Source organism: Lolium rigidum, chromosome 3, assembly GCF_022539505.1.
Source record: "Lolium rigidum isolate FL_2022 chromosome 3, APGP_CSIRO_Lrig_0.1, whole genome shotgun sequence".
Taxonomy (NCBI): Eukaryota; Viridiplantae; Streptophyta; class Magnoliopsida; order Poales; family Poaceae; genus Lolium; species Lolium rigidum.
This window is the reverse complement of record NC_061510.1, coordinates 68807214-68832090: the sequence shown is the minus strand read 5'-3', so window position 1 is coordinate 68832090 and position 24877 is coordinate 68807214. Positions and strand designations below refer to the sequence as shown.

General features: G+C 44.9%; 1 protein-coding gene across 1 annotated transcript; it reads right to left on the bottom strand.

Moving 5' to 3' along the window:
* Positions 1 to 1152: 1152 nt before the first annotated feature.
* Positions 1153 to 24098, bottom strand: LOC124694980 (disease resistance protein RGA5-like). The gene is made up of 2 exons (XM_047227898.1): positions 23298 to 24098; positions 1153 to 3085 (listed from the first exon to the last, which is right to left on the bottom strand). The coding sequence occupies exons 1-2, from the start codon at positions 24095 to 24097 to the stop codon at positions 1153 to 1155; spliced, it is 2733 nt and encodes a 910-aa protein (XP_047083854.1). The 5' UTR covers position 24098.
* Positions 24099 to 24877: the final 779 nt, after the last annotated feature.

Genomic DNA, 24877 nt, shown 5'->3' with positions numbered 1-24877 from the left:
AGTGCAGAGTGAGTACATTCTTGTGGTAAATATTATTCATCTTTCCCTATGTTATCATCATTTTCTGAGATTCTTTGACAGGTCCTTTTTCTGGGATTTGCTTTTAAATTACTGTGAATTTTTTTGTATTTGCTATTTGACATGCCTCATGATTGCATGATTAAGACATGCTCCATTGACTTAGTGTTTGTATTCTTGGGATGTTGCGGGTTGTGCTGGGCTGAACTCCAGAATAGTGGCAACAGTTTGGAATATTTGATGCCTTCCAAGTCATTGCGCTATTCGTTGTTTAACTTTTCTCGGTGTTATCAACTAGAGTGTGGTGGTAACGCGTATCGTGAAATAGAGAAACTATGGAGCGCATGAGTATTTATAGAGAAAGGTAAGTAACAAATAGACCGACCGAGAAGTTGTTGTACAATCAGTTTCTTAAATGTTCCTCTCGATGTGTAAAGAGACCACCCACGTAAAATAATGGTATCAACTGACTAAGTGCCACTGGTTAGGCTGTTAGGACATGTACAACAGATGACATCATCTGGAGTACATAGGATCGATTTTTGTAAGAATCGCAGCTTACCGACTGCTTATTTGCCATTGTACGGAGTGCTCGTTTATCGTGGGCATTCTCAAGTTCTATTGGGCAAGAAAATATTTTCCAGTTCACTCTCCTGGATTACGGGGTGCTACAAATAGCCTATTATTCTTACCGATGTCTATAGCTGATTTGGAGGGCACTTACAGATAGCGGGTGAAGTGCAATTAAATGTTAGATTCGACTGAAGTTAAATGTGCCATGAGTTTATCCGAATCAAGGATCATCCATCCTTATCTCCAGAATTAATGATATAGAAAATTAAGAATTTCACTAACATATTAGAAAAGATTAAAAGACCGTAGCAACGCACGAGCATTCAACTAGTAGAAGATAAGTTGGCAACAGCCACGGTTCAATTAAATACAACAAGTTCGAAAAGGTTTAGTCTCAACTTAAGAATGTACCGGAAAGACAATACTACAGCACGTGGATAGAACTTCCAGGCATACATTAATAATCAATATAAAAATGGTTCAGACTAACAGATACGAGTGCACGCACATACGAGTGCACGATTACGTGCTGCGGGAAGTGACAATGGGGACGAGAATCACTCACACCAGGATGTGCAAGGCAGCGCCGGGGTAACGCTCCTCAAATGCAATCTTCAAGGAAGACTTCACCGCGTCCTTATCCTCGTCTTTTTCACCATTGATCCCTATATCGATTTCTGTGAGGCCAGCTGGCAAGTGCTCAATGCCATCTAGTGGACCCTCCACAGGCCCACCACTCTCGCAACTACTCGCTATTAACCGTAGATGAATCTTCTTGAGCACAGGCATAGCACCCGCTTCAAAAGTCAGCAACGGGGCCCAACAACAGAGCCGAAAGTCTTTGAGAGCTTGGAAAGCCATGCCGCTGCCAGGGATGCGCACCCTTTCTTTGAGAGGTTCTATTGAATCCAGGTAGAGAACGACAAGTGATGGCAACCCTGCAAGAATAGCAACGCCATCATCCTTCAACCCTGCCGCCCTGACCATGAAATTCAAGCTTTGGAGGTCGCGGAGATGACCAAACCACTTGGGGATCATCGAAAACACACAGCCCCGCATCCACATCTCTCGAAGATGGATAGGTGGAGGGGAAAATGTGGTCCAACCATCCAATTTCGGCTTAAGCCAACCAGCCTGATTCATTTCAAGGATCCTGAGGCTGCCGCTGATCCTTTCTAGAGAAGAGCGCAAGACATCCATACGTCTTGCCCCTTCCACCAAGTCCTCTCCCGTCCATTCAAAAACAAATTCACTTAGGCTGGTCATCTCGCCTAGGCCCTCGATATTCTCCATAGAGTTCTTCAAATCAAAATTCCGCAGAGTTCGCAGAAGTCCCAATCTGCTGATACCGTCGGGAAAAACTGTATCTTCGTCAACAATGAGCTGATGCAGCAGCAGCTCAGATGGAAACTTGGAGTCGAAATGTCTAACATCAAGTGTCTCCAATTGTTGTAGCTCACCAATTTGGCTAGGTAGCTCAGTCCTCATAACGCCAACCACCTTTAAGTATCTCAATAGAAACAAACTAGATATACCAGTGAGATCTAGCACATCATTTCTGTCGTAGCCGATATCTAGATGTAGAACACGGACATATTTCAGTAGCATCAAAGATTGGCAAGAAAACCCTCCAAAAGCATAGACTGATCGAACTTTTGATAATGACCCGTTGACCATTGCCGATGTCACTCTGCACTCTTCACCAGACCATTGGAGTGAAGCTCTCCGGATATTTCTGTGCATCCCTAACACGGCTTCCGGGTCATTTAGCACAGAAATGAAATTATCTTCGTCAATCTTGGATCTGATGACATCTAGCATTATATCATGTACTCTGCAGGTCTTCACCTTTCCATTAGTGTCAGTATCCACAGGCTGGATCATGCTCCTATTAATAAGCTCATTGAAGTAGCTTATTGCAACATCCTCTGCATCGAGCCTAGGGGTTGGACACACGAAACCTTCTACCATCCATTGCCTCAACAAATCAACCCTGTATATCTCGTAGTCCTCTGGATACATACCAAGATAGAGCAAACATGTCTTAAGATGGTTAGGAAGGTTTCTGAAGCTAAGCTCCAAAATTTGCCTCATCTGATCAAGAGTAGGATTTCCGTCAAACATGAATCCGAGAGACTTCCTTACATACTCAAATGTTGTCTTTGGTTGATCAGCTAGAAGGCTTGATATACTGATGATAGCAAGTGGCAGACCACCACATTTTCTCAGAATATCTTTTGAAATATCTTCTAATTCAGTAGGGCAGGAATCTTCTGAACCAAATATTCTGCTAAAAAACATTCTTCTTGAATCATGCTCATTAAGAGAGTTCATCTTGAAAACACATCCATTGCCTTTAGAGCAACAAGCAGCAGCAACAGAATAAATCCTTGTAGTTGTTAGCACTCTACTGCCATGATTATTTTCTGGAAAAGCACATTTAATAATATCCCATGCTGGCGTATCCCATAAATCATCAATTATAATAAAGTACCTGCAAATGACATCACCATTGAGAACACATAAGGTTAGTTAATTTAATGATCTTATAAGCTTGGGAAATTATAGTCCTATTACCTAAAACCACAAATTCTATGTGTACATGTCAACACCATGATAACATGTACTATTAATTAGATCTAAGTAAATTACATTGTACACTGTATAACAGCCTTTGAATCGTCCATGATAACTAGATATAAATCAAGTAGAATTCATTTTGCAATATATGTAGTAACTTCCGTCCTTGTCCTAGTCAGTTCATCAATTAGTTGATGTCGGGCGAAGACCCTGGGTATGGCAAAAGAATGGGAACAGTTGGCTCGAGGCCGGCTGGCCCGCGGCAAAGGCCGGCTGAGGAGCAGCCAGCTGGAGCCGTGGCCGGCTGCCTTGCGAGCCGGCTAACCCCAGTTCTACGCTGGTCTAGCCACGGCCGTCTGCGCTGTGGCCGGGCCGGCTTCTACGTGCCATGTCCGGCTTGGTATCGTTCTCCCCTGACCGGCTCGAGGCTGGTGAGCCTTACAAGAGAAGGAACCGGAAGGGTTATCCGGGTGCAAAAGTCCACACTGATCTCACCTCCCGTAAAGTAAGGGGCGCTCTGGAGCAATAGTGCCCCGTGGCGGACAGGCCATCATGGCCTAGCTGCGTCGGCGCAGACAGCGGACGCCTCCCCCACGTCGCTTGGCACGTCCTGTCGCCGCCGACCTCAGCAGAAAGGACGGGCGAGCCTCAACGGCCGGTGACGCCAGCGCCTCGGGAAGGAGCGATAAAGCCGGAGCCGGCGGAGCCGGCCAGTAGGTCATAGGGACTTCATTGTAAAGTTGCCAGCGTCTATATAAGCTGCGCTACCCCTCCTGTGCGGGGGGACGATCGATCATTTCTCATTTCCTTACTTAGAGCTGCTCGGGAGAGAGACCTTCGTCTACCTCTAGCCCTCCTCTCGCAGCAGGACAAAGGTCAACGAGCATCATTGTACTGTCATATATCATATACATTCTAGAGCAGGAGTAGGGGTGTTACCTCCATACTAGGGCCCCGAACCTGGGTACATCGCAGTGTCCCTTGTGCTCATACCCGCATCCGGATACCGCCGTAGACCATAGCAGGGGCCACCTATCTTTAGCCATCCTATGGCATATGCCGTGACGGTGACGATACCACGACAGTTGAACTAGAAAGTAAACAAAGATATGTACTCTCACTGGACAGTGAAACATTTATCAGCGGAACCTCTGATAAGAATAATCTGAACATCAATCGGAACCTCATCGGAAAATTTAGGGCGGCTCGAAACTTTCTTGAACTCAAAGACATGCGCATGGATGGCCGCAAGTTCACTTGGTCCAATGCACAAGCTGACCCCGTCCTCACCAAGATCGACCATGTTTTCTTCTCCGCTGACTGGGATGAGGCCTTCCCAGATGCCTACCTTTAGGCCATCACTTCGGCTTGCTCAGACCACGCCCCGCTGCTCCTCCAGGTTCTGTCGCTAATGTTAGGAAGCCGTCCTTCAAGTTCGAGGAATTTTGGTTGGGCATGCATGGCTTCAAAGAGACCGTCGCTTCGGCTTGGGCCAAGAATGTTCAAGCACAGGACCCCATTCACCGAGTACATATAAAGTTGTCTCGGGTCGCTAAAGCCCTGAAAAAATGGCAACGGGATTGCGTTGGTGATCTTCGCACGCAAATTGCTACGGCTAAAGAGATTATCTGGCGCCTTGATCACGCTGAAGAGGCGAGGATCCTTTCGGATGAAGAAAGGTCGTTGCGAATCCCAGTTGAAGTCTTCTTATTTGGGTTTGCTTGCCATCCAGAAGATGAAGTTGCGACAAAGATCGAGGCTCAATTGGATCCGGCTGGGAGACGCGAATTCTAAGCTTTTCCACTCCAAAGCTAACGACCGTCGCCGCAAGGTCCACATCCAGACTCTCAACACTGCTTCGGGACCTGCTATCACCAAGGAGGACAAGGAAGAGGTGATGCTGGCTCACTTTAAAAGCATCCTCGGCACTAAGGCGGCTAGGCACGTCAGCCTCGATTGGGAGGGTCTTCACTACCCCACCCACGACCTTTCGGACCTTGACGTCCCATTCAGCGTAGAGGAGATCAAGGACGCCGTTTTCTCCTTGCCCTCTGTCAAAGCGTCGGGCCTGGATGGCTTTATTGGAGCCTTCTTCAAATCCTGCTAGGACATCATCCACCATGACATCTCTACGGCGATTATTCACATGGCCAACCTCAGAGGGGGATGCACTAATCTCATCAACTCCGCTAACATCATTCTCATCCCCAAGAAGCCGGACGCCGCCTCCGTCTCAGATTATAGACCGATCAGACTCATCCATAGCCTTTCCAAGGTTTTCTCCAAGCTTCTGGCAAACAGACTTGCGCTGGTCCTGCCGAACATCGTCTCTAAGTGCCAGAGCGTCTTCGTCAAAAAGAGAAGCATCCATGACAACTTCCTGCACGTCCAGAACCTCATCAAAGAGTTGCACGCCTCTAAGACCCGGTCTCTGTTCTTAAAGCTGGATATCTCCAAGGCCTTCGACTCCGTTGGATGGGCTTACCTCCTTGAGGTGATGAGAGCTTTGGGGTTTGGCCAGATCTGGAGAGATTGGGTATGCCTTTCGCTCGCCTCTGCTACTTCGAGAATCCTTCTCAACGGAGAGCCTGGAAAGCCGTTCTCGCACGCCAGAGGTTTACGTCAGGGGGATCCGCTGTCACGCATGTTGTTCATCCTTGCCATTGACCCTCTTCAGCATATGCTACAACTTGCTACCTCCCATGGGATCCTCAGCCCCATAAGATCGCGCACGATGCACTGCAGGATTTCCCTTTACGCCGACGATGCCGGAATCTTCATCAACCCCATAAAAGCTGAGCTTCAGGCGATTTCCGGCATCCTGGACTGTTTTGGCAAGGCTAGTGGCCTTATTACCAACCTGGCCAAAACTGAGGTTTTCGCTGTTCGGTGCGACGACTTAGATCTTCAAGACATCCTCACGGACTTCCCCGCCAAGATCGCCTCTTTCCCTGGGAAATACTTAGGGCTGCCTCTACATCACCGCCGTCTTCGGAAAGTGGATCTGCAACCGCTCATCGACAAGATCGCCAGGAAGCTCCCGAGATGGTTCGGGAAAAACCTCGCACACCCTGGAAGGATCACGCTTGCAAAGTCGGTCCTCATGGCTGATACGTCTCAAACGTATCTATAATTTCTTATGTTCCATGCTACTTTTATGATGATACTCACATGTTTTATACACATTATATGTAATTATTATGCATTTTCCGGCACTAACCTATTAACGAGATGCCGAAGAGCCGATTGTCTGTTTTCTGCTGTTTTTGGTTTCAGAAATCCTAGTAAGGAAATATTCTCGGAATTGGACGAAATCAACGCCCAGGGGCCTATTTTTCCACGAAGCTTCCAGAAGACTGAGGGAGAGACGAAGTGGGGCCACGAGGCGGCCAGACGCTAGGGCGGCGCGGCCCAGGCCCTGGCCGCGCCGGCCTAGTGTGTGGGCCCCTCGGGTGGCCCCCTGACCTATCTCCTCCGCCTACTTAAAGCCTTCGTCGCGAAACCCCCAGTACCGAGAGCCACGATACGAAAAACCTTCCAGAGACGCCGCCGCCGCCAATCCCATCTCGGGGGATTCAGGAGATTGCCTCCGGCACCCTGCCGGAGAGGGGAATCATCTCCCGGGAGGACTCTACACCGCCATGGTCGCCTCCGGATTGATGTGTGAGTAGTTCATCCCTGGACTATGGGTCCATAGCAGTAGCTAGATGGTTGTCTTCTCCTCATTGTGCTATCATTGTCTGATCTTGTGAGCTGCCTATCATGATCAAGATCATCTATTTTTAAAGCTACATGTGTGTTTGTTGGGATCCGATGGATAGATAATACTATGTTATGTTGATTATCAATCTATTACCTATGTGTTGTTTATGATCTTGCATGCTCTCCGTTATTAGTAGAGGCTCTGGCCAAATTTTTACTCTTAACTCCAAGAGGGAGTATTTATGCTCGATAGTGGGTTCATGCCTCCATTAAATCATGTGACGGTGACGAAAGTTCTAAGGTTGTGGATGTGCTTGTTGCCACTAGGGATAAAACATTGATGCTATGTCCGAGGATGTAGTTATTGATTACATTACGCACCATACTTAATGCAATTGTCTCGTTGTTTACAACTTAATACCGGAAGGGGTTCGGATGATAACCTCGAAAGTGGACTTTTTAGGCATAGATGCATGGCTGGATAGCGGTCTATGTACTTTGTCGTAATGCCCAATTGAATCTCACAATACTCATCATGTCATGTATGTGCATTGTCATGCACTCTCTATTTGTCAATTGCCCAACTGTAATTTGTTTACCCAATATGCTATTTCTTATGGGAGAGACACCTCTAGTGAACTGTGGACCCCGGTCCATTCTTTTACATCGAATACAATCTATTGCAATACTTGTTTTACTGTTCTCTGCAAACAATCATCATCCACACTATACATCTAATCCTTTGTTACAGCAAGCCGGTGAGATTGACAACCTCACTGTTAAGTTGGGGCAAAGTACTTGGATTGTGTTGTGCAGGTTCCACGTTGGCGCCGGAATCTCTGGTGTTGCGCCGCACTACATCTCGCCGCCATCAACCTTCAACGTGCTTCTTGGCTCCTACTGGTTCGATAAACCTTGGTTTCTTACTGAGGGAAAACTTGCTGCTGTACACATCATACCTTCCTCTTGGGGTGCCCAACATCACAAGGAAGCTACTACGCCCACATCAACTGTGCGCAGCAGCATAATTTTTCTGGCTCCGTTGCCGGGGAGATCAAGACACGCTGCAAGGGGAGTCTTCACAATCCAATCTCTTTACTTTGTTTTTGTCTTGCTTTATTTTATTTACTACTTTGTTTGCTGCACTAAATCAAAATACAAAAAAATTAGTTGCTAGTTTTACTTTATTTATTATCTTGTTTGCTATATCAAAAACACAAAAAAATTAGTTACTTGCATTTACTTTATTTATTTCATCATGTTTCCTCCTAAGTTCACTCTAAAAGACATACCGGTATGACAAGGGTCTATCATTGGAAGAGATAATATAGAAGCATTCTTCACCCATGTTAGTATGGAAGAAGATTTTGAAGATAGACACTTGGTAGAACTTGCTCCTACTTATGAAATTGTTGTTGCTTCTTTAGTACACATGATAGAAGCTAAATTTGTTAATCTCAATCCTATAATACAACATATGTTTCTTACACTAGGAGATATGGAAGAAGGAGAAAAGAAAGATTTTGTTTTAGAAACCCTCCTCAAAGAATTTGGAGGTATAGCAAGAGAAGCTAGAAAAGTTTTTACTAAATATAATATGCTTGGCTCTTATACCAACTTTGCTAGTATCCTTAAAAAATGGATATGGATAGAATAATGTACACTAATAATGTTAATGATAGTGGAGAGATTAAAGTACCGATACCTATTAAGCTCCTAGGAATGCATGAAGCAGTAGAAAAGAATTTTGATTGGATTGTTCCTGAAAATTTGTTTGATGAGAATAGCAAGCCTAAAAGTAATGTAAAAGGAGCCTCTGAAACTTACATAGATAAGATACAATGCATTGATGCTCCATCTCTTGATAATACTTGATACACACTTTCTGCGCCTAGCTGAAAGGCGTTAAAGAAAAGCGCTTATGGGAGACAACCCATGTTTTTACTACAGTATTTTTATTTTATATTTGAGTCTTGGAAGTTGTTTACTACTGTAGCAACCTCTCCTTATCTTAGTTTTATTGCATTGTTGTGCCAAGTAAAGTCTCTAATAGAAGTATGATACTAGATTTGGATTACTGCGCGTAAACAGATTTCTTTGCTGTCACGAATTTGGGTCTAATTCTCTGTAGGTAACTCAGAAAATTATGCCAATTTACGTGAGTGATCCTCAGATATGTACGCAACTTTCATTAGTTTTAAGTTTTCTCATCTGAGCAAGTCTGGTGCCTGTTAAAAATACGTTTTTACGAACTGTTCTGTTTTGACAGATTCTGCCTTTTATTTTGCATTGCCTGTTTTGTCATGCTAGATGGATTTCTTTGTTCCATTGACTTTCAGTAGCTTTGTGCAATGTCCAGAAGTATAAAGAATGATTGTGTTACCTCTGAATATGTGAATTTTAATTATGCACTAACCCTCTAATGAGTTGCTTTGAGTTTGGTGTGGAGGAAGTTTTCAAGGATCAAGAGAGGAGGATGATACAACATGATCAAGGAGAGTGAAAGCTCTAAGCTTGGGAATGCCCCGGTGGTTCACCCCTGCATATATCAAGAAGACTCAAGCGTCTAAGCTTGGGGATGCCCAAGGCATCCCCTTCTTCATCGACAACATTATCGAGTTCCTCCCCTGAAACTATATTTTTATTCCATCACATCTTATGTACTTTGCTTGGAGCGTCTGTTTGTTTTTGTTTTTGTTTTGTTTGAATAAAATGGATCCTAGCATTCATTGTGTGGGAGAGAGACACGCTCCGCTGTTGCACATGGACAAATATGTCCTTAGCTTTACTCATAGTATTTATGGCGAAAGTTTCTTCTTCGTTAAATTGTTATATGGTTGGAATTGGAAAATGATATATGTGGTAATTGGTATAATATCTTGAATAATGTGATACTTGGCAATTGTTGTGCTCATGTTTAAGCTCTTGCATCATATACTTTGCACCTATTAATGAAGAAATACATAGAGCATGCTAAAATCTGATTTGCATGTTTGGTCTCTCTAAGGTCTAGATAATTTCTAGTATTGAGTTTGAACAACAAGGAAGACGGTATAGAGTCTTATAATGTTTACAATATGTCTTTTATGTGAGTTTTGCTGCACCGCTTCATCCTTGTGTTTGTTTCAAATAAACCTTGCTAGCCTAAACCTTGTATCGAGAGGGAATACTTCTCATGCATCCAAAATCCTTGAGCCAACCACTATGCCATTTGTGTCCACCATACCTACCTACCACATGGTATTTCTTCGCCATACCAAAGTAAATTGCTTGAGTGCTATCTTTAAAATTTCCATTCTTTATCTTTGCAATATATAGCTCATGGGACAAATAGCTTAAAAACTATTGTGGTATTGAATATGTACTTATGCACTTTATCTCTTATTAAGTTGCTTATTGTGCGATAACCATGTTTCTGTGGACGCCATCAACTATTTCTTTGTTGAATATCATGTGAGTTGCTATGCATGTTCGTCTTGTCTGAAGTAAGGGTGATTTATCATGATCAAATGGTTTGAGTATGCATATTGTTAGAGAAGAACATTGGGCCGCTAACTAAAGCCATGATCCATGGTGGAAGTTTCAGTTTGGACAACAAACCTCAATCTCTTATGAGAATATTATCCGTTGTTGAATGCTTATGCATTAAAGAGGAGTCCATTATCTCGTTGTCTATGTTGTCCCGGTATGGATGTCTAAGTTGAGAATAACCAAAAGCGAGAAATCCAATGCGAGCTTTCTCCTTAGACCTTTGTACATGCGGCATAGAGGTACCCCTTTGTGACACTTGGTTGAAACATGTGCTATGCTATGATAATCCATGTAAATCCAAGCTAATTAGGATAAGGTGCGGGCACTATTAGTATACTACGCATGAGGCTTGCAACTTGTAGGATATAATTTACATAACTCATATGATTTATTACTACCGTTGACAAAATTGTTTCTTGTTTTCAAAACCAAAGCTCTAGCACAAATATAGCAATCGATGCTTTCCTCTTTGAAGGACCTTTCTTTTACTTTTATGTTGAGTCAGTTCACCTATTTCTCTCTACCTCAAGAAGCAAACACTTGTGTGAACTGTGCATTGATTCGTACATACTTGCATATTGCACTTGTTATATTACTTTACATTGACAATATCCATGAGATATACATGTTACAAGTTGAAAGCAACCGCTGAAACTTCATCTTCCTTTGTGTTGCTTCAATACCTTTACTTTGAATTATTGCTTTATGAGTTAACTCTTATGCAAGACTTATTGATGTTTGTCTTGAAGTACTATTCATGAAAAGTCTTTGCTTTATGATTCAATTGTTTACTCATGTCATTTACCATTGTTTCGAATCGCTGCATTCATTACATGTGCTTACAATAGTATTGATCAAGATTATGTTGGTAGCATTGTCACTAAGAAATTATCTTTGTTATCGTTTACCTACTCGGGACGAGTAGGAACTAAGCTTGGGGATGCTTGATACGTCTCAAACGTATCTATAATTTCTTATGTTCCATGCTACTTTTATGATGATACTCACATGTTTTATACACATTATATGTCATTATTATGCATTTTCCGGCACTAACCTATTAACGAGATGCCGAAGAGCCGACTTGCTGTTTTCTGCTGTTTTTGGTTTCGAAATCCTAGTAAGGAAATATTCTCGGAATTGGACGAAATCAACGCCCAGGGGCCTATTTTTCCACGAAGCTTCCAGAAGACCGAGGGAGAGACGAAGTGGGGCCACGAGGCGGCCAGACGCTAAGGCGGCGCGGCCTAGTGTGTGGGCCCCTCGGGTGGCCCCCTGACCTATCTCCTCCGCCTACTTAAAGCCTTCGTCGCGAAACCCCCAGTACCGAGAGCCACGATACGGAAAACCTTCCAGAAACGCCGCCGTCGCCAATCCCATCTCGGGGGATTCAGGAGATCGCCTCCGGCACCCTGCCGGAGAGGGGAATCATCTCCCGGAGGACTCTACACCGCCATGGTCGCCTCCGGATTGATGTGTGAGTAGTTCACCCCTGGACTATGGGTCCATAGCAGTAGCTAGATGGTTGTCTTCTCCTCATTGTGCTATCTTTGTGTGATCTTGTGAGCTGCCTATCATGATCAAGATCATCTATTTGTAAAGCTACATGTGTGTTTGTTGGGATCCGATGGATAGAGAATACTATGTTATGTTGATTATCAATCTATTACCTATGTGTTGTTTATGATCTTGCATGCTCTCCGTTATTAGTAGAGGCTCTGGCCAAGTTTTTACTCTTAACTCCAAGAGAGACTATTTATGCTCGATAGTGGGTTCATGCCTCCATTAAATCTGGAACAGTGACAGAAAGTTCTAAGGTTGTGGATGTGCTGTTGCCACTAGGGATAAAACATTGATGCTATGTCCGAGGATGTAGTTATTGATTACATTACGCACCATACTTAATGCAATTGTCCGTTGTTTACAACTTAATACCGGAAGGGGTTCGGATGATAACCCGAAAGTGGACTTTTTAGGCATAGATGCATGCTCGGATAGCGGTCTATGTACTTTGTCGTAATGCCCAATTGAATCTCACAATACTCATCATGTCATGTATGTGCATTGTCATGCACTCTCTATTTGTCAATTGCCCAACTGTAATTTGTTTACCCAATATGCTATTTCTTATGGGAGAGACACCTCTAGTGAACTGTGGACCCCGGTCCATTCTTTTACATCAAATACAATCTACTGCAATACTTGTTTTACTGTTTTCTGCAAACAATCATCATCCACACTATACATCTAATCCTTTGTTACAGCAAGCCGGTGAGATTGACAACCTCACTGTTAAGTTGGGGCAAAGTACTTGGATTGTGTTGTGCAGGTTCCACGTTGGCGCCGGAATCTCTGGTGTTGCGCCGCACTACATCTCGCCACCATCAACCTTCAACGTGCTTCTTGGCTCCTACTGGTTCGATAAACCTTGGTTTCTTACTGAGGGAAAACTTGTTGTTGTACACATCATACCTTCCTCTTGGGGTGCCCAACATCACAATGAAGCTACTACGCCCACATCAACTGTGCGCAGCAGCATAATTTTTCTGGCGCCGTTACCGGGGAGATCAAGACACGCTGCAAGGGGAGTCTTCACAATCCAATCTCTTTACTTTGTTTTTGCCTTGCTTTATTTTATTTACTACTTTGTTTGCTGCACTAAATCAAAATACAAAAAAATTAGTTGCTAGTTTTACTTTATTTATTATCTTGTTTGCTATATCAAAAACACAAAAAAGTTAGTTACTTGCATTTACTTTATTTATTTCATCATGTTTCCTCCTAAGTTCACTCTAAAAGACATACCGGTAGGACAAGGGTCTATCATTGGAAGAGATAATATAGAAGCATTCTTCACCCATGTTAGTATGGAAGAAGATTTTGAAGATAGACACTTGGTAGAACTTGCTCCTACTTATGAAATTGCTGTTGCTTCTTTAGTACACATGATAGAAGCTAAATTTGTTAATCTCAATCCTATAATACAACATATGTTTCTTACACTAGGAGATATGGAAGAAGGAGAAAAGAAAGATTTTGTTTTAGAAACCCTCCTCAAAGAATTTGGAGGTATAGCAAGAGAAGCTAGAAAAGTTTTTACTAAATATAATATGCTTGGCTCTTATACCAACTTTGCTAGTATCCTTGAAAAACTGGATATGGATAGAATAATGTACACTAATAATGTTAATGATAGTGGAGAGATTAAAGTACCAATACCTATTAAGCTCCTAGGAATGCATGAAGCAGTAGAAAAGAATTTTGATTGGATTATTCCTGAAAATTTGTTTGATGAGAATAGCAAGCCTAAAAGTAATGTAAAAGGAGCCTCTGAAACTTACATAGATAAGATACAATGCATTGATGCTCCATCTCTTGATAATACTTAATACACACTTTCTGCGCCTAGCTGAAAGGCGTTAAAGAAAATCGCTTATGGGAGACAACCCATGTTTTTACTACAGTATTTTTATTTTATATTTGAGTCTTGGAAGTTGTTTACTACTGTAGCAACCTCTCCTCATCTTAGTTTTATTGCATTGTTGTGCCAAGTAAAGTCTCTAATAGAAGTATGATACTAGATTTGGATTACTGCGTGAAACATGATTTCTTTGTCGTCACGAATTTGGGTCTAATTCTCTGTAGGTAACTCAGAAAATTATGCCAATTTACGTGAGTGATCCTCAGATATGTACGCAACTTTCATTAGTTTTAAGTTTTCTCATCTGAGCAAGTATGCTGCCTGTTAAAAATACGTTTTTACGAACTGTTCTGTTTTGACAGATTCTGCCTTTTATTTTGCATTGCCTGTTTTGTCATGCTAGATGGATTTCTTTGTTCCATTGACTTTCAGTAGCTTTGTGCAATGTCCAGAAGTATAAAGAATGATTGTGTCACCTCTGAATATGTGAATTTTAATTATGCACTAACCCTCTAATGAGTTGCTTTGAGTTTGGTGTGGAGGAAGTTTTCAAGGATCAAGAGAGGAGGATGATACAACATGATCAAGGAGAGTGAAAGCTCTAAGCTTGGGAATGCCCCGGTGGTTCACCCCTGCATATATCAAGAAGACTCAAGCGTCTAAGCTTGGGGATGCCCAAGGCATCCCCTTCTTCATCGACAACATTATCAGAGTTCCTCCCCGAAACTATATTTTTATTCCATCACATCTTATGTATTTTGCTTGGAGCGTCTGTTTGTTTTTGTTTTTATTTTGTTTGAATAAAATGGATCCTAGCATTCATTGTGTGGGAGAGAGACACGCTCCGCTGTTGCACATGGACAAATATGTCCTTAGCTTTACTCATAGTATTCATGGCGAAAGTTTCTTCTTCGTTAAATTGTTATATGGTTGGAATTGGAAAATGATATATGTGGTAATTGGTATAATATCTTGAATAATGTGATACTTGGCAATTGTTGTGCTCATGTTTAAGCTCTTGCATCATATACTTTGCACCTATTAATGAAGAAATACATAGAGCATGCTAAAATCTGATTTGCATGTTTGGTCTCTCTAAGGTCTAGATAATTTCTAGTATTGAGTTTGAACAACAAGGAAGACGGTATAGAGTCTTATAATGTTTACAATATGTCTTTTATGTGAGTTTTTCTGCACCGCTTCATCCTTGTGTTTGTTTCAAATAAACCTTGCTAGCCTAAACCTTGTATCGAGAGGGAATACTTCTCATGCATCCAAAATCCTTGAGCCAACCACTATGCCATTTGTGTCCACCATACCTACCTACCACATGGTATTTCTCCGCCATTCCAAAGTAAATTGCTTGAGTGCTATCTTTAAAATTTCCATTCTTTATCTTTGCAATATATAGCTCATGGGACAAATAGCTTAAAAACTATTGTGGTATTGAATATGTACTTATGCACTTTATCTCTTATTAAGTTGCTTGTTGTGCGATAACCATGTTTCTGTGGACGCCATCAACTATTTCTTTGTTGAATATCATGTGAGTTGCTATGCATGTTCGTCTTGCCTGAAGTAAGGGTGATTTATCATGATCAAATGGTTTGAGTATGCATATTGTTAGAGAAGAACATTGGGCCGCTAACTAAAGCCATGATCCATGGTGGAAATTTCAGTTTGGACAACAAACCTCAATCTCTTATGAGAATATTATCTCGTTGTTGAATGCTTATGCATTAAAGAGGAGTCCATTATCTCGTTGTCTATGTTGTCCCGGTATGGATGTCTAAGTTGAGAATAACCAAAAGCGAGAAATCCAATGCGAGCTTTCTCCTTAGACCTTTGTACAGGCGGCATAGAGGTACCCCTTTGTGACACTTGGTTGAAACATGTGCTATGCTATGATAATCCATGTAAATCCAAGCTAATTAGGATAAGGTGCGGGCACTATTAGTATACTACGCATGAGGCTTGCAACTTGTAGGATATAATTTACATAACTCATATGATTTATTACTACCGTTGACAAAATTGTTTCTTGTTTTCAAAACCAAAGCTCTAGCAAAAATATAGCAATCGATGCTTTCCTCTTTGAAGGACCTTTCTTTTACTTTTATGTTGAGTCAGTTCACCTATTTCTCTCTACCTCAAGAAGCAAACACTTGTGTGAACTGTGCATTGATTCGTACATACTTGCATATTGCACTTGTTATATTACTTTACATTGACAATATCCATGAGATATACATGTTACAAGTTAAAAGCAACCGCTGAAACTTCATCTTCATTTGTGTTGCTTCAATACCTTTACTTTGAATTATTGCTTTATGAGTTAACTCTTATGCAAGACTTATTGATGCTTGTCTTGAAGTACTATTCATGAAAAGTCTTTGCTTTATGATTCAATTGTTTACTCATGTCATTTACCATTGTTTCGAATCGCTGCATTCATTACATGTGCTTATAATAGTATTGATCAAGATTATGTTGGTAGCATTGTCACTAAGAAATTATCTTTGTTATCGTTTACCTACTCGGGACGAGTAGGAACTAAGCTTGGGGATGCTTGATACGTCTCAAACGTATCTATAATTTCTTATGTTCCATGCTACTTTTATGATGATACTCACATGTTTTATACACATTATATGTCATTATTATGCATTTTCCGGCACTAACCTATTAACGAGATGCCGAAGAGCCGCTTGTCGTTTTCTGCTGTTTTTGGTTTCAGAAATCCTAGTAAGGAAATATTATCGGAATTGGACGAAATCAACGCCCAGGGGCCTATTTTTTCACGAAGCTTCCAGAAGACCGAGGGAGAGACGAAGTGGGGCCACGAGGCGGCCAGAAGCTAGGGCGACGCGGCCCAGGCCCTGGCCGCGCCGGCCTAGTGTGTGGGCCCCTCGGGTGGCCCCCTGACCTATCTCCTCCGCCTACTTAAAGCCTTCGTCGCGAAACCCCCAGTACCGAGAGCCACGATACGGAAAACCTTCCAGAGACGCCGCCGCCGCCAATCCCATCTCGGGGGATTCAGGAGATCGCCCTCGCACCCGCCGGAGAGGGGAATCATCTCCCGAGGACTCTACACCGCCATGGTCGCCTCCGGATTGATGTGTGAGTAGTTCACCCCTGGACTATGGGTCCATAGCAGTAGCTAGATGGTTGTCTTCTCCTCATTGTGCTATCATTGTCTGATCTTGTGAGCTGCCTATCATGATCAAGATCATCTATTTGTAAAGCTACATGTGTGTTTGTTGGGATCCGATGGATAGAGAATACTATGTTATGTTGATTATCAATCTATTACCTATGTGTTGTTTATGATTTTGCATGCTCTCCGTTATTAGTAGAGGCTCTGGCCAAGTTTTTACTCTTAACTCCAAGAGGGAGTATTTATGCTCGATAGTGGGTTCATGCCTCCATTAAATCTGGGACAGTGACGTAAAGTTCTAAGGTTGTGGATCTGCTGTTGCCACTAGGGATAAAACATTGATGCTATGTCTGAGGATGTAGTTATTGATTACATTACGCACCATACTTAATGCAATTGTCTGTTGTTTACAACTTAATACCGGAAGGGGTTCGGATGATAACCTGAAAATGGACTTTTTAGGCATAGATGCATGCTGGATAGCGGTCTATGTACTTTGTCGTAATGCCCAATTGAATCTCACAATACTCATCATGTCATGTATGTGCATTGTCATGCACTCTCTGTTTGTCAATTGCCCAACTGTAATTTGTTTACCCAATATGCTATTTCTTATGGGAGAGACACCTCTAGTGAACTGTGGACCCCGGTCCATTCTTTTACATCGAATACAATCTACTGCAATACTTGTTTTACCGTTTTCTCGCAAACAATCATCATCCACACTATACATCTAATCCTTTGTTACAGCAAGCCGGTGAGATTGACAACCTCACCGTTAAGTTGGGGCAAAGTACTTGGATTGTGTTGTGCGAGTTCCACTTTGGCGCTCGAATCCCTGGTGTTGCGCCGCACTACATCTCGCCGCCATCAACCTTCAACGTGCTTCTTTGCTCCTACTGGTTCGATAAACCTTGGTTTCTTACTGAGGGAAAACTTGCTGCTGTACACATCATACCTTCCTCTTGGGGTGCCCAACATCACAAGGAAGCTACTACGCCCACATCAACTGTGCGCAGCAGCAATGGCCACACCTAACTACCACGCCACGGCTATCCCTCTTTCTAAATGGGCCCGCGACAAGATCAACAAGATTGCCCGTAATTTCATTTGGGCGGGTGATGATGCCGACCATGCCTCGGGAGGGCTCGCCCTGGTAAACTGGAAGATGGTCTGCAGACCTAAGGTTTTGGGGGGTCTGGGCATGACGGACCTCGAACGCTCTGGCCGCGCCCTAAGACTGCGATGGCCTTGGCTACAATGGACCGCTGCGCACTTGGGCGGGGTCTAAGCTCCCGTGCAATGAGGCTGACATGGATCTATTCTGGGCCGCCATGCATATTACCATTGGAAATGGCGAATCTACCTCCTTCTGGTCCAATCCGTGGACGGACAGGGGCCCCATCCGGCTTTGGGCCCCAGAGCTTTACAAGGTTGCCTCTAGAAAAGGAAGATCGGTGGCCAAAGAGATGCACAACGACAATTGATTCGTTCCATTGCCAGGCTTTCTACGCTTGTTCAGTTGTCTGGGAGGTTGTCGCACAAACGCAGCTCACCCCAATGGTGGCAACGCCGACGGTGTCTATTCCGCCGGCTCGGCATACCACATGCAGTTCTTGGGATCCTTTCCCAAGTTCGATGCCAAGAAGATTTGGTATGCGCACGCCGAGCCCAAATGCAAGCTCTTCGCTTGGCTCGCCCTACATCGGAAGCTCCTCACTGCGGACATGCTTGCTATTAGGGGATGGCCGCATGACCCTGTATGCCCCCTCTGTTTATCTGCTATGGAAACCGCTGATCATCTCTGCAAGGATTGCCCCTTCACCTCGGCCATTTGGACTCGCATCCAGCAAGACTACTCTGACGACTCCGTCACACATGGTCAAACCTTCGGTTCCACCTCCGCTTGGTGGGACGAGATCATCGATGGAAAGTCCGCGGATAACAAGCATCGCCTCAGCGGACATCTCCTTTATGTCCTTTGGAACACCTGGAAGGAAAGAAACAGACACATTTTCACGGATCGGCGCCTTACTTTCCTTGAGGTGGCTTCACTCGCAAGGGATGACATCACGCAAAGAGATCTTGCCTTTGCCGTCAACAGGCAGACCATCCCGGCCGAGCCGGATTAGGGTCAAGTTTTTGGATTTACCTTGGTGGTTTCTCGCATGTTCTCACCTGTTAACAAACATGCCACCCCTTTGTACTTTTGTATAGTTTTACCTCTTGCTTAATGAAAAGGCAGTGCTCCTGTCGGTTGCTCCAAGAAAAACATTTATCAGCGGAGGCCTAAGACATCTCCACCGGCGCCCCCGATAGCATTTTGGGGGCCGGGAGCGAAAGTGGGCTCGCACCGGCGCGCCCCAAACGGCGCCGGTCAATTTTGGAGCCCAATATAATTGCCGGCAACCCCGTGCCGGCCCCTTCGCCAAGGGCGCGAATCGGGCGCGCCAGCGCCTCGCGAGGCTGAAATTTTTGGGCGTGGGAGCCGCCTATCAGTGACGCAAGGGCGCCGCACGGGATATTTTACCGCCACGACGCTCCCGCCATGACGCCGCGCGGGAAATTCTCCCGCTGCGACACCGCGCGGGAAGTTTCCCGCCTCGCTGGCGGTCTATATTATCCCTCCTCCCCCGCCATTGCTGCAAAAACCCTAGAAAATAGCACAATGTGGGATTCGTGGGAAGAGGCGGCGCTAGAGGCGGCTGCGGAAGTCGTGGAGGCGGACCCGCAGCTTGCAGAGTACGAGGCGTGGGAGGAGGCGGCGCTAGCGGCGACCGTAGATGCCTACGAAGCGGGCGAGCGGCAGCGCCAGGAGGCGGAGCGGCGGGAGCGGGCGGAGGCGGAGCGGCGGCTGCGGGTGACCGAGGAGGCGCGACGGCGGCGGGTGGCGCGGCAAGAGGTGGCGCGGCAGCAAGAGGAGGCGGAGCGGAAACGGAGGAGGCGGAGCGGCTGGAGTTCGTGGAGGCGCGGCGGCGGCGGGAGGAGCTGACCCAGCGCCGGTGGGATGTGCGCCATCAGAGGGGGTGGGAGGAGCTTGCGCTGCGGCGGTTACAGCGGGAAGAGACGCAGATTCAGGAGGAAGTCTGCGAGCGGCGGTGCAGCTCCGCCTACAGAGGCAGGAGTTGGATCACGGTCGGCGGCGGGAGGACCTGGAGCGGCAGCTGCGTCAGGAGGCGTTGGCCGCGGATAGAGCCGCCTACTTGACGTTCGTGGCGGAGAGAGCAGGGGATCATCGACGGAGGATCACCGTAGAGAGCAGGGGAGAGACCAGCGGAGAGAGCAGCGGGCGATCATCCACCTCCATAGAGCCAAGTGGCCAGTAGAGGTAGTAGTCTAGAGGTGAAGCGGGTTTCATATGCCATCCGGGGTTGAGGAGTGAATAATGTTTTCATCGGATTTGCCCGAAAATATTATTCATTCCTCGATCCTGAATGACATTAAAATGAAACTTTAAGCATAATATGTAGTTTTTGTAAAAAAAAATCTATCGGGACCGCCGTTTTGGGGGCGCCGGTGTGGGAACAGCTCCCCAAATAGAGGATGCAGTGCTGGCACCCCCTAAACGAAGGTGCCGGCGCCCCTGCCGGCGATATAGAAGGAGCAAATACAGGGGCCTAGGCCATCCAAAAAAAAGGAAAACAACTAATTAAGAAACTATATCCTCCAGATGTTTAGCACCCGCCAAAATCCAAATCTTGCTCTCTTCCTTGATCTTTTCCACGACGGCCATGGGCATGGAGGCCTTGTTGTTGAAAATCCTGTCATTTCTTTCCTTCCATAGCTCCCAAGCTATGAGGGTGACCGCAGTTTTTAGCCCCTGCGGGTGGGCAGTCGGCGACCCCGTGATAGCATGCCGCAATGCGGGACGGTCTCGCGGCCTCGACCCCGCATCATTCAGACAACGATGGGCGGGAAAGCCAGCCGGCGGCTTGCTGCCAAACGCGCTTGGAGTAGCGACACTCAAAAAGAATGTGCCTAGCAGTTTCGGGCTGACACTTGCAGAGTTGGCAGGTTGGCTGGTGAGGCCAACCACGGATCGCAAGGCGGTCAGAGGTCCAAAGCCTATTCTGGACGGCCAGCCACGCGAAGAAGAGGCATTTTAGAGGGGCCCACGCTTTCCAAACAATGTTCTTGAAGGAGCAAGGAACTGATCCCATGAACTGGGCCTTGTAGGCTGAAACAGTGGTGTAGGTGCCGCTGTGAGTGAGGGTCCAGGAGATGGAGTCCTCGGTTCCTGGGGTGAGGACAGTGCCCTGCAGCAACCCCCAAAGGTTGACAAACTGAGACATGTGATCCACTGTGGAGTTGTCGACATTTATGTCCGCAATCCACTTGTCATTGACAAGAGCGTCCTGGACACATCTTTTCTTTCTTTTGGAGACCTCAAAAATCCTAGGAGCGATGGATTGAGGGGTAGCGCCATTTAGCCAGGAGCTGGACCAGAAAGAGGCTTTGTTGTCGTCACCGACAGTAACCTTGGTTGCGGCGTTGAAGAGAGACCTATCAACTTTATCATTCGGCGCTTCCAGGCCCACCCAAGCCTTCTCCGAGGCCACCCATTCAAGCCAAAGCCAGCGGAGCCGAAGCGCGCGGGCAAATTTGTCAAGGTCGAGGATGCCCAGACCTCCAAGCTCCTTAGGGCAACAGACTTTCGTCCAACAAACCTTGCACTTCCCACCACTGACTGAGGAGGCTTTGCAAGCCCATAGCATACCTCGCCTGATTTTGTCGAAAGCCTTGAGGGTGACCTTGTCAACCTTGATAGAGTTAGTAGAAAAATTGGCAGTGCAGTCAGAACCGACTTCACCAGAGCTGCACAGCCTGCACGATTGAGGAACTTGGCTTTCCAAGGGTTCAGGCGTGAAGCCTCTTTGTCAATGTATGCCTGGAGGTCCACCCGGCGAAGGCGCTTAAGCGAGAGTGGAAGACCAAGGTACTTGATGGGGAACTGGGTGAGCATGGCGGGGAAGCCCGCAAGGACGCTTGGGAGATCGAAGTCGTCACACTGAATGGGAGCCACCGAGCTCTTTTCCACATTTGTCATCAGCCTGTGACGTCCCCGAAATTTTGGAGCAAGGCCTTCAAGTTTGCAATATCAGTGGCCTCCGGTGCAAGGAAGATCACGACATCATCAGCGTAGAGGGAGATGCGGGACTTGATGAACCTTCCCGGCAAAGGCTTCAACATCCTAGCTTGAGTTGCCACCTCAAGAATCCTAGGCAAGGGGTTCATGGCCAGATCAAAAAGCAGGCGGAGATAATGGGTCACCTTGCCGGAGGCCCCGTCCATGAAGAATTTCCTTGCCGGGAATGCCGTTTAGGAGAACTCGGGATATCGAAGTAGTAAAGAGCAGAGTTACCCAAGCGCGCCATCTTGGGGGGAAGCCTCGCTTCAGCATTAGGTCCAAAATCGGACAGAGTCAAAAGCCTTGGCAATGTCGAGCTTGATGAGTAAGGCCGGAGAGCGGTTTCGATGTAGCCAGCGAGCGACGTTCCCGACGTACATGAAGTTGTCGTGGATGCTTCAAGATTTAATGAAGGCGCTTTGGCAAGGAGAGATGATGTCGTTCATCTTCGGGCGAAGCCTAAGAGCCATAGCCTTGGTGATGATCTTGGGGATAATATGAATGAGGCTTATTGGACGAAAGTCCGAAATGAAATCCGCCCCATCTTTCTTGGGCAGCAGAGCGATATTAGTTGTGTTGATGACGTTCATGTTGCTGATACTAAGCTCCGAGAAGGCATCTACGACATTCATGATGTCGAACTTGATGATCGGCCAGCAAGCACGAATAAAGTTGATGGTGAAGCCGTCCGCCCCATTTTTACTCATTTTGAATTGGTTGTTGCTTCAGAGTTATAAATTTGAGTATTCGAGTCTTGAAATAAAATTAAAATTAAATCCTTACAAGTAAAATTTGCAAAACATTTATACCCTTTTTCCTCGAAGGAGTTTGATTTTACTGAGGTATATCATAATCTTGGCAAGTTTCAAGGTGGTTTGAGCTGTATGCAAAGTTAGATCGGGAAATATAGAACTTCTTTCATTATATAAAAACTGTTCATAGTCCAATATTACAGTGGACTAATTCATTTTATGTGTGACACTTCTCTAACAGAGACATATAAGTCCTAACCTTTAAGGAAAATCCTATGGTTGCACTGCAAATGGTTATTTCGAAATGATTTATCAAAGGTATCAAAATAGACTTTAAGAGTGCAAATAAATCAATAGTACTTGCTAATATGTTTTGGTAAGAACGCATAAAGTGCATACTGGTACAATAAGGTACACATAATGAAAAAATGTTACCTCTCATTCAATAAATACTCTCTGATATTTGTAATCACATCATCCAAGCTGCTACTTGGAGACGACTGTTGTCTCGTAAGCTTCAATAATAAATTCTGGAGAAGCCTTGGTATATCAGGATTTAGAGATACTGATACAAATGCATGACAGGTAAACTTCCCTTTGATCTCACGGCACACTTCATTGGCAAGGGTGGTTTTTCCGAGACCTCCAAATCCCACAATAGAAGCCACCTTCAGCTCTCGACCTTGATCCATCAACAACTCAACAAGCTCATCTCTAGGGGTATCAATACCCACGAGACCAGCCGCATCCGCAAAAATAGCGAGTGCTCGTGGATCAATATGGACAATACATGTCGTAGGGTTGTACTCATCAAGCTTGTATCTTATGCGCCGCTCATGCACTTGAAGTACACGAGCCTCAATCCCGTTGATCTTGTGGGCGATTTGATGACGCACCTTGAGCTTCTTAAAGCGCTCAGCGGTCTTCTTGAGAAACCCAGTGGTTGCACCTTTTACTTCAAGGTCATGCATGAAGTCATCGATGCAGTCTTCAATATCATAGGACATCTCCCTCACTTGGTCTCTCCACACCTTAGCCTGAACATCAAGCTCGTCCATTCCTGCCAGCTTTACAAGAAGAGCATTCATGCTACTGAACTCTTCATGAAGGGACACAACCTTATTGCGCACGCCTTTGAGCTTCCGATACTCATCCCCCATCAGGGTAGTGAGCTTCCCAAGGAGGGAGTTCATCACACCTGTGGAAGCGCTCACTGCCATGGTTGATAGGGTCATATTCCTGTAAAACATAACAAAATTGGGTTACAAATTTTGTTGAGATTTCCCAAATGCACATGAGTAGACCTTAAAAAAATTAAGTATAAGAGACTCAAGGTAATTGTATGCAAAACTATTGCAGCTGCAGATTCTAACCATGACCATAATGTTTGCAAATATGTTATGTGCTTGCAGAAACCATAAACATTGAAAATTCAAGAAGTAAACATCATGATTTGAAGACAAAAGTAACCTTTACCTGTGTCACTCACTGAAGCCACACAAAAGTACTTCACAGACGATAGTAGGTGACCTGAGCTTTGAACTCAGATCTTGGGAAGCCAATATTTGATTTTCTCAGTGGTCACCGCCTGATCACCGGAGACAAATTCTCTTCACGTTTAAGGAGCAAGAAAGACTGCAGGAAAAGATAGAATTTTGTGGAGCACCATGTTAGATTGTTTGTAAGGCAGCATGCCTTCCTCATGAAACAGAATAGGCAATGCGGTACCTAAAGAAGATGTGATCGCTGAATTATTGGTGGGAGTATAAATGATTTCTGCTCTCATTCAAAATCAGAGATGAAAATGCAAAGAAATAAAAGTTCTGATCTACACTTAAATATGATTTTCTGTTACAGCAGCTAGCGATACTGCAATAGCATTAGGCTGGTGCCAATGCATCACCACACTATAGCCTCGCCACGTCAGCTCTCACCCCCACTCTCACCCCACTCTCACCCCACGGTGCCAATGCACGGGCTATAGTGCCATCTCTCACTTCCTCTCTTCTCTCTAT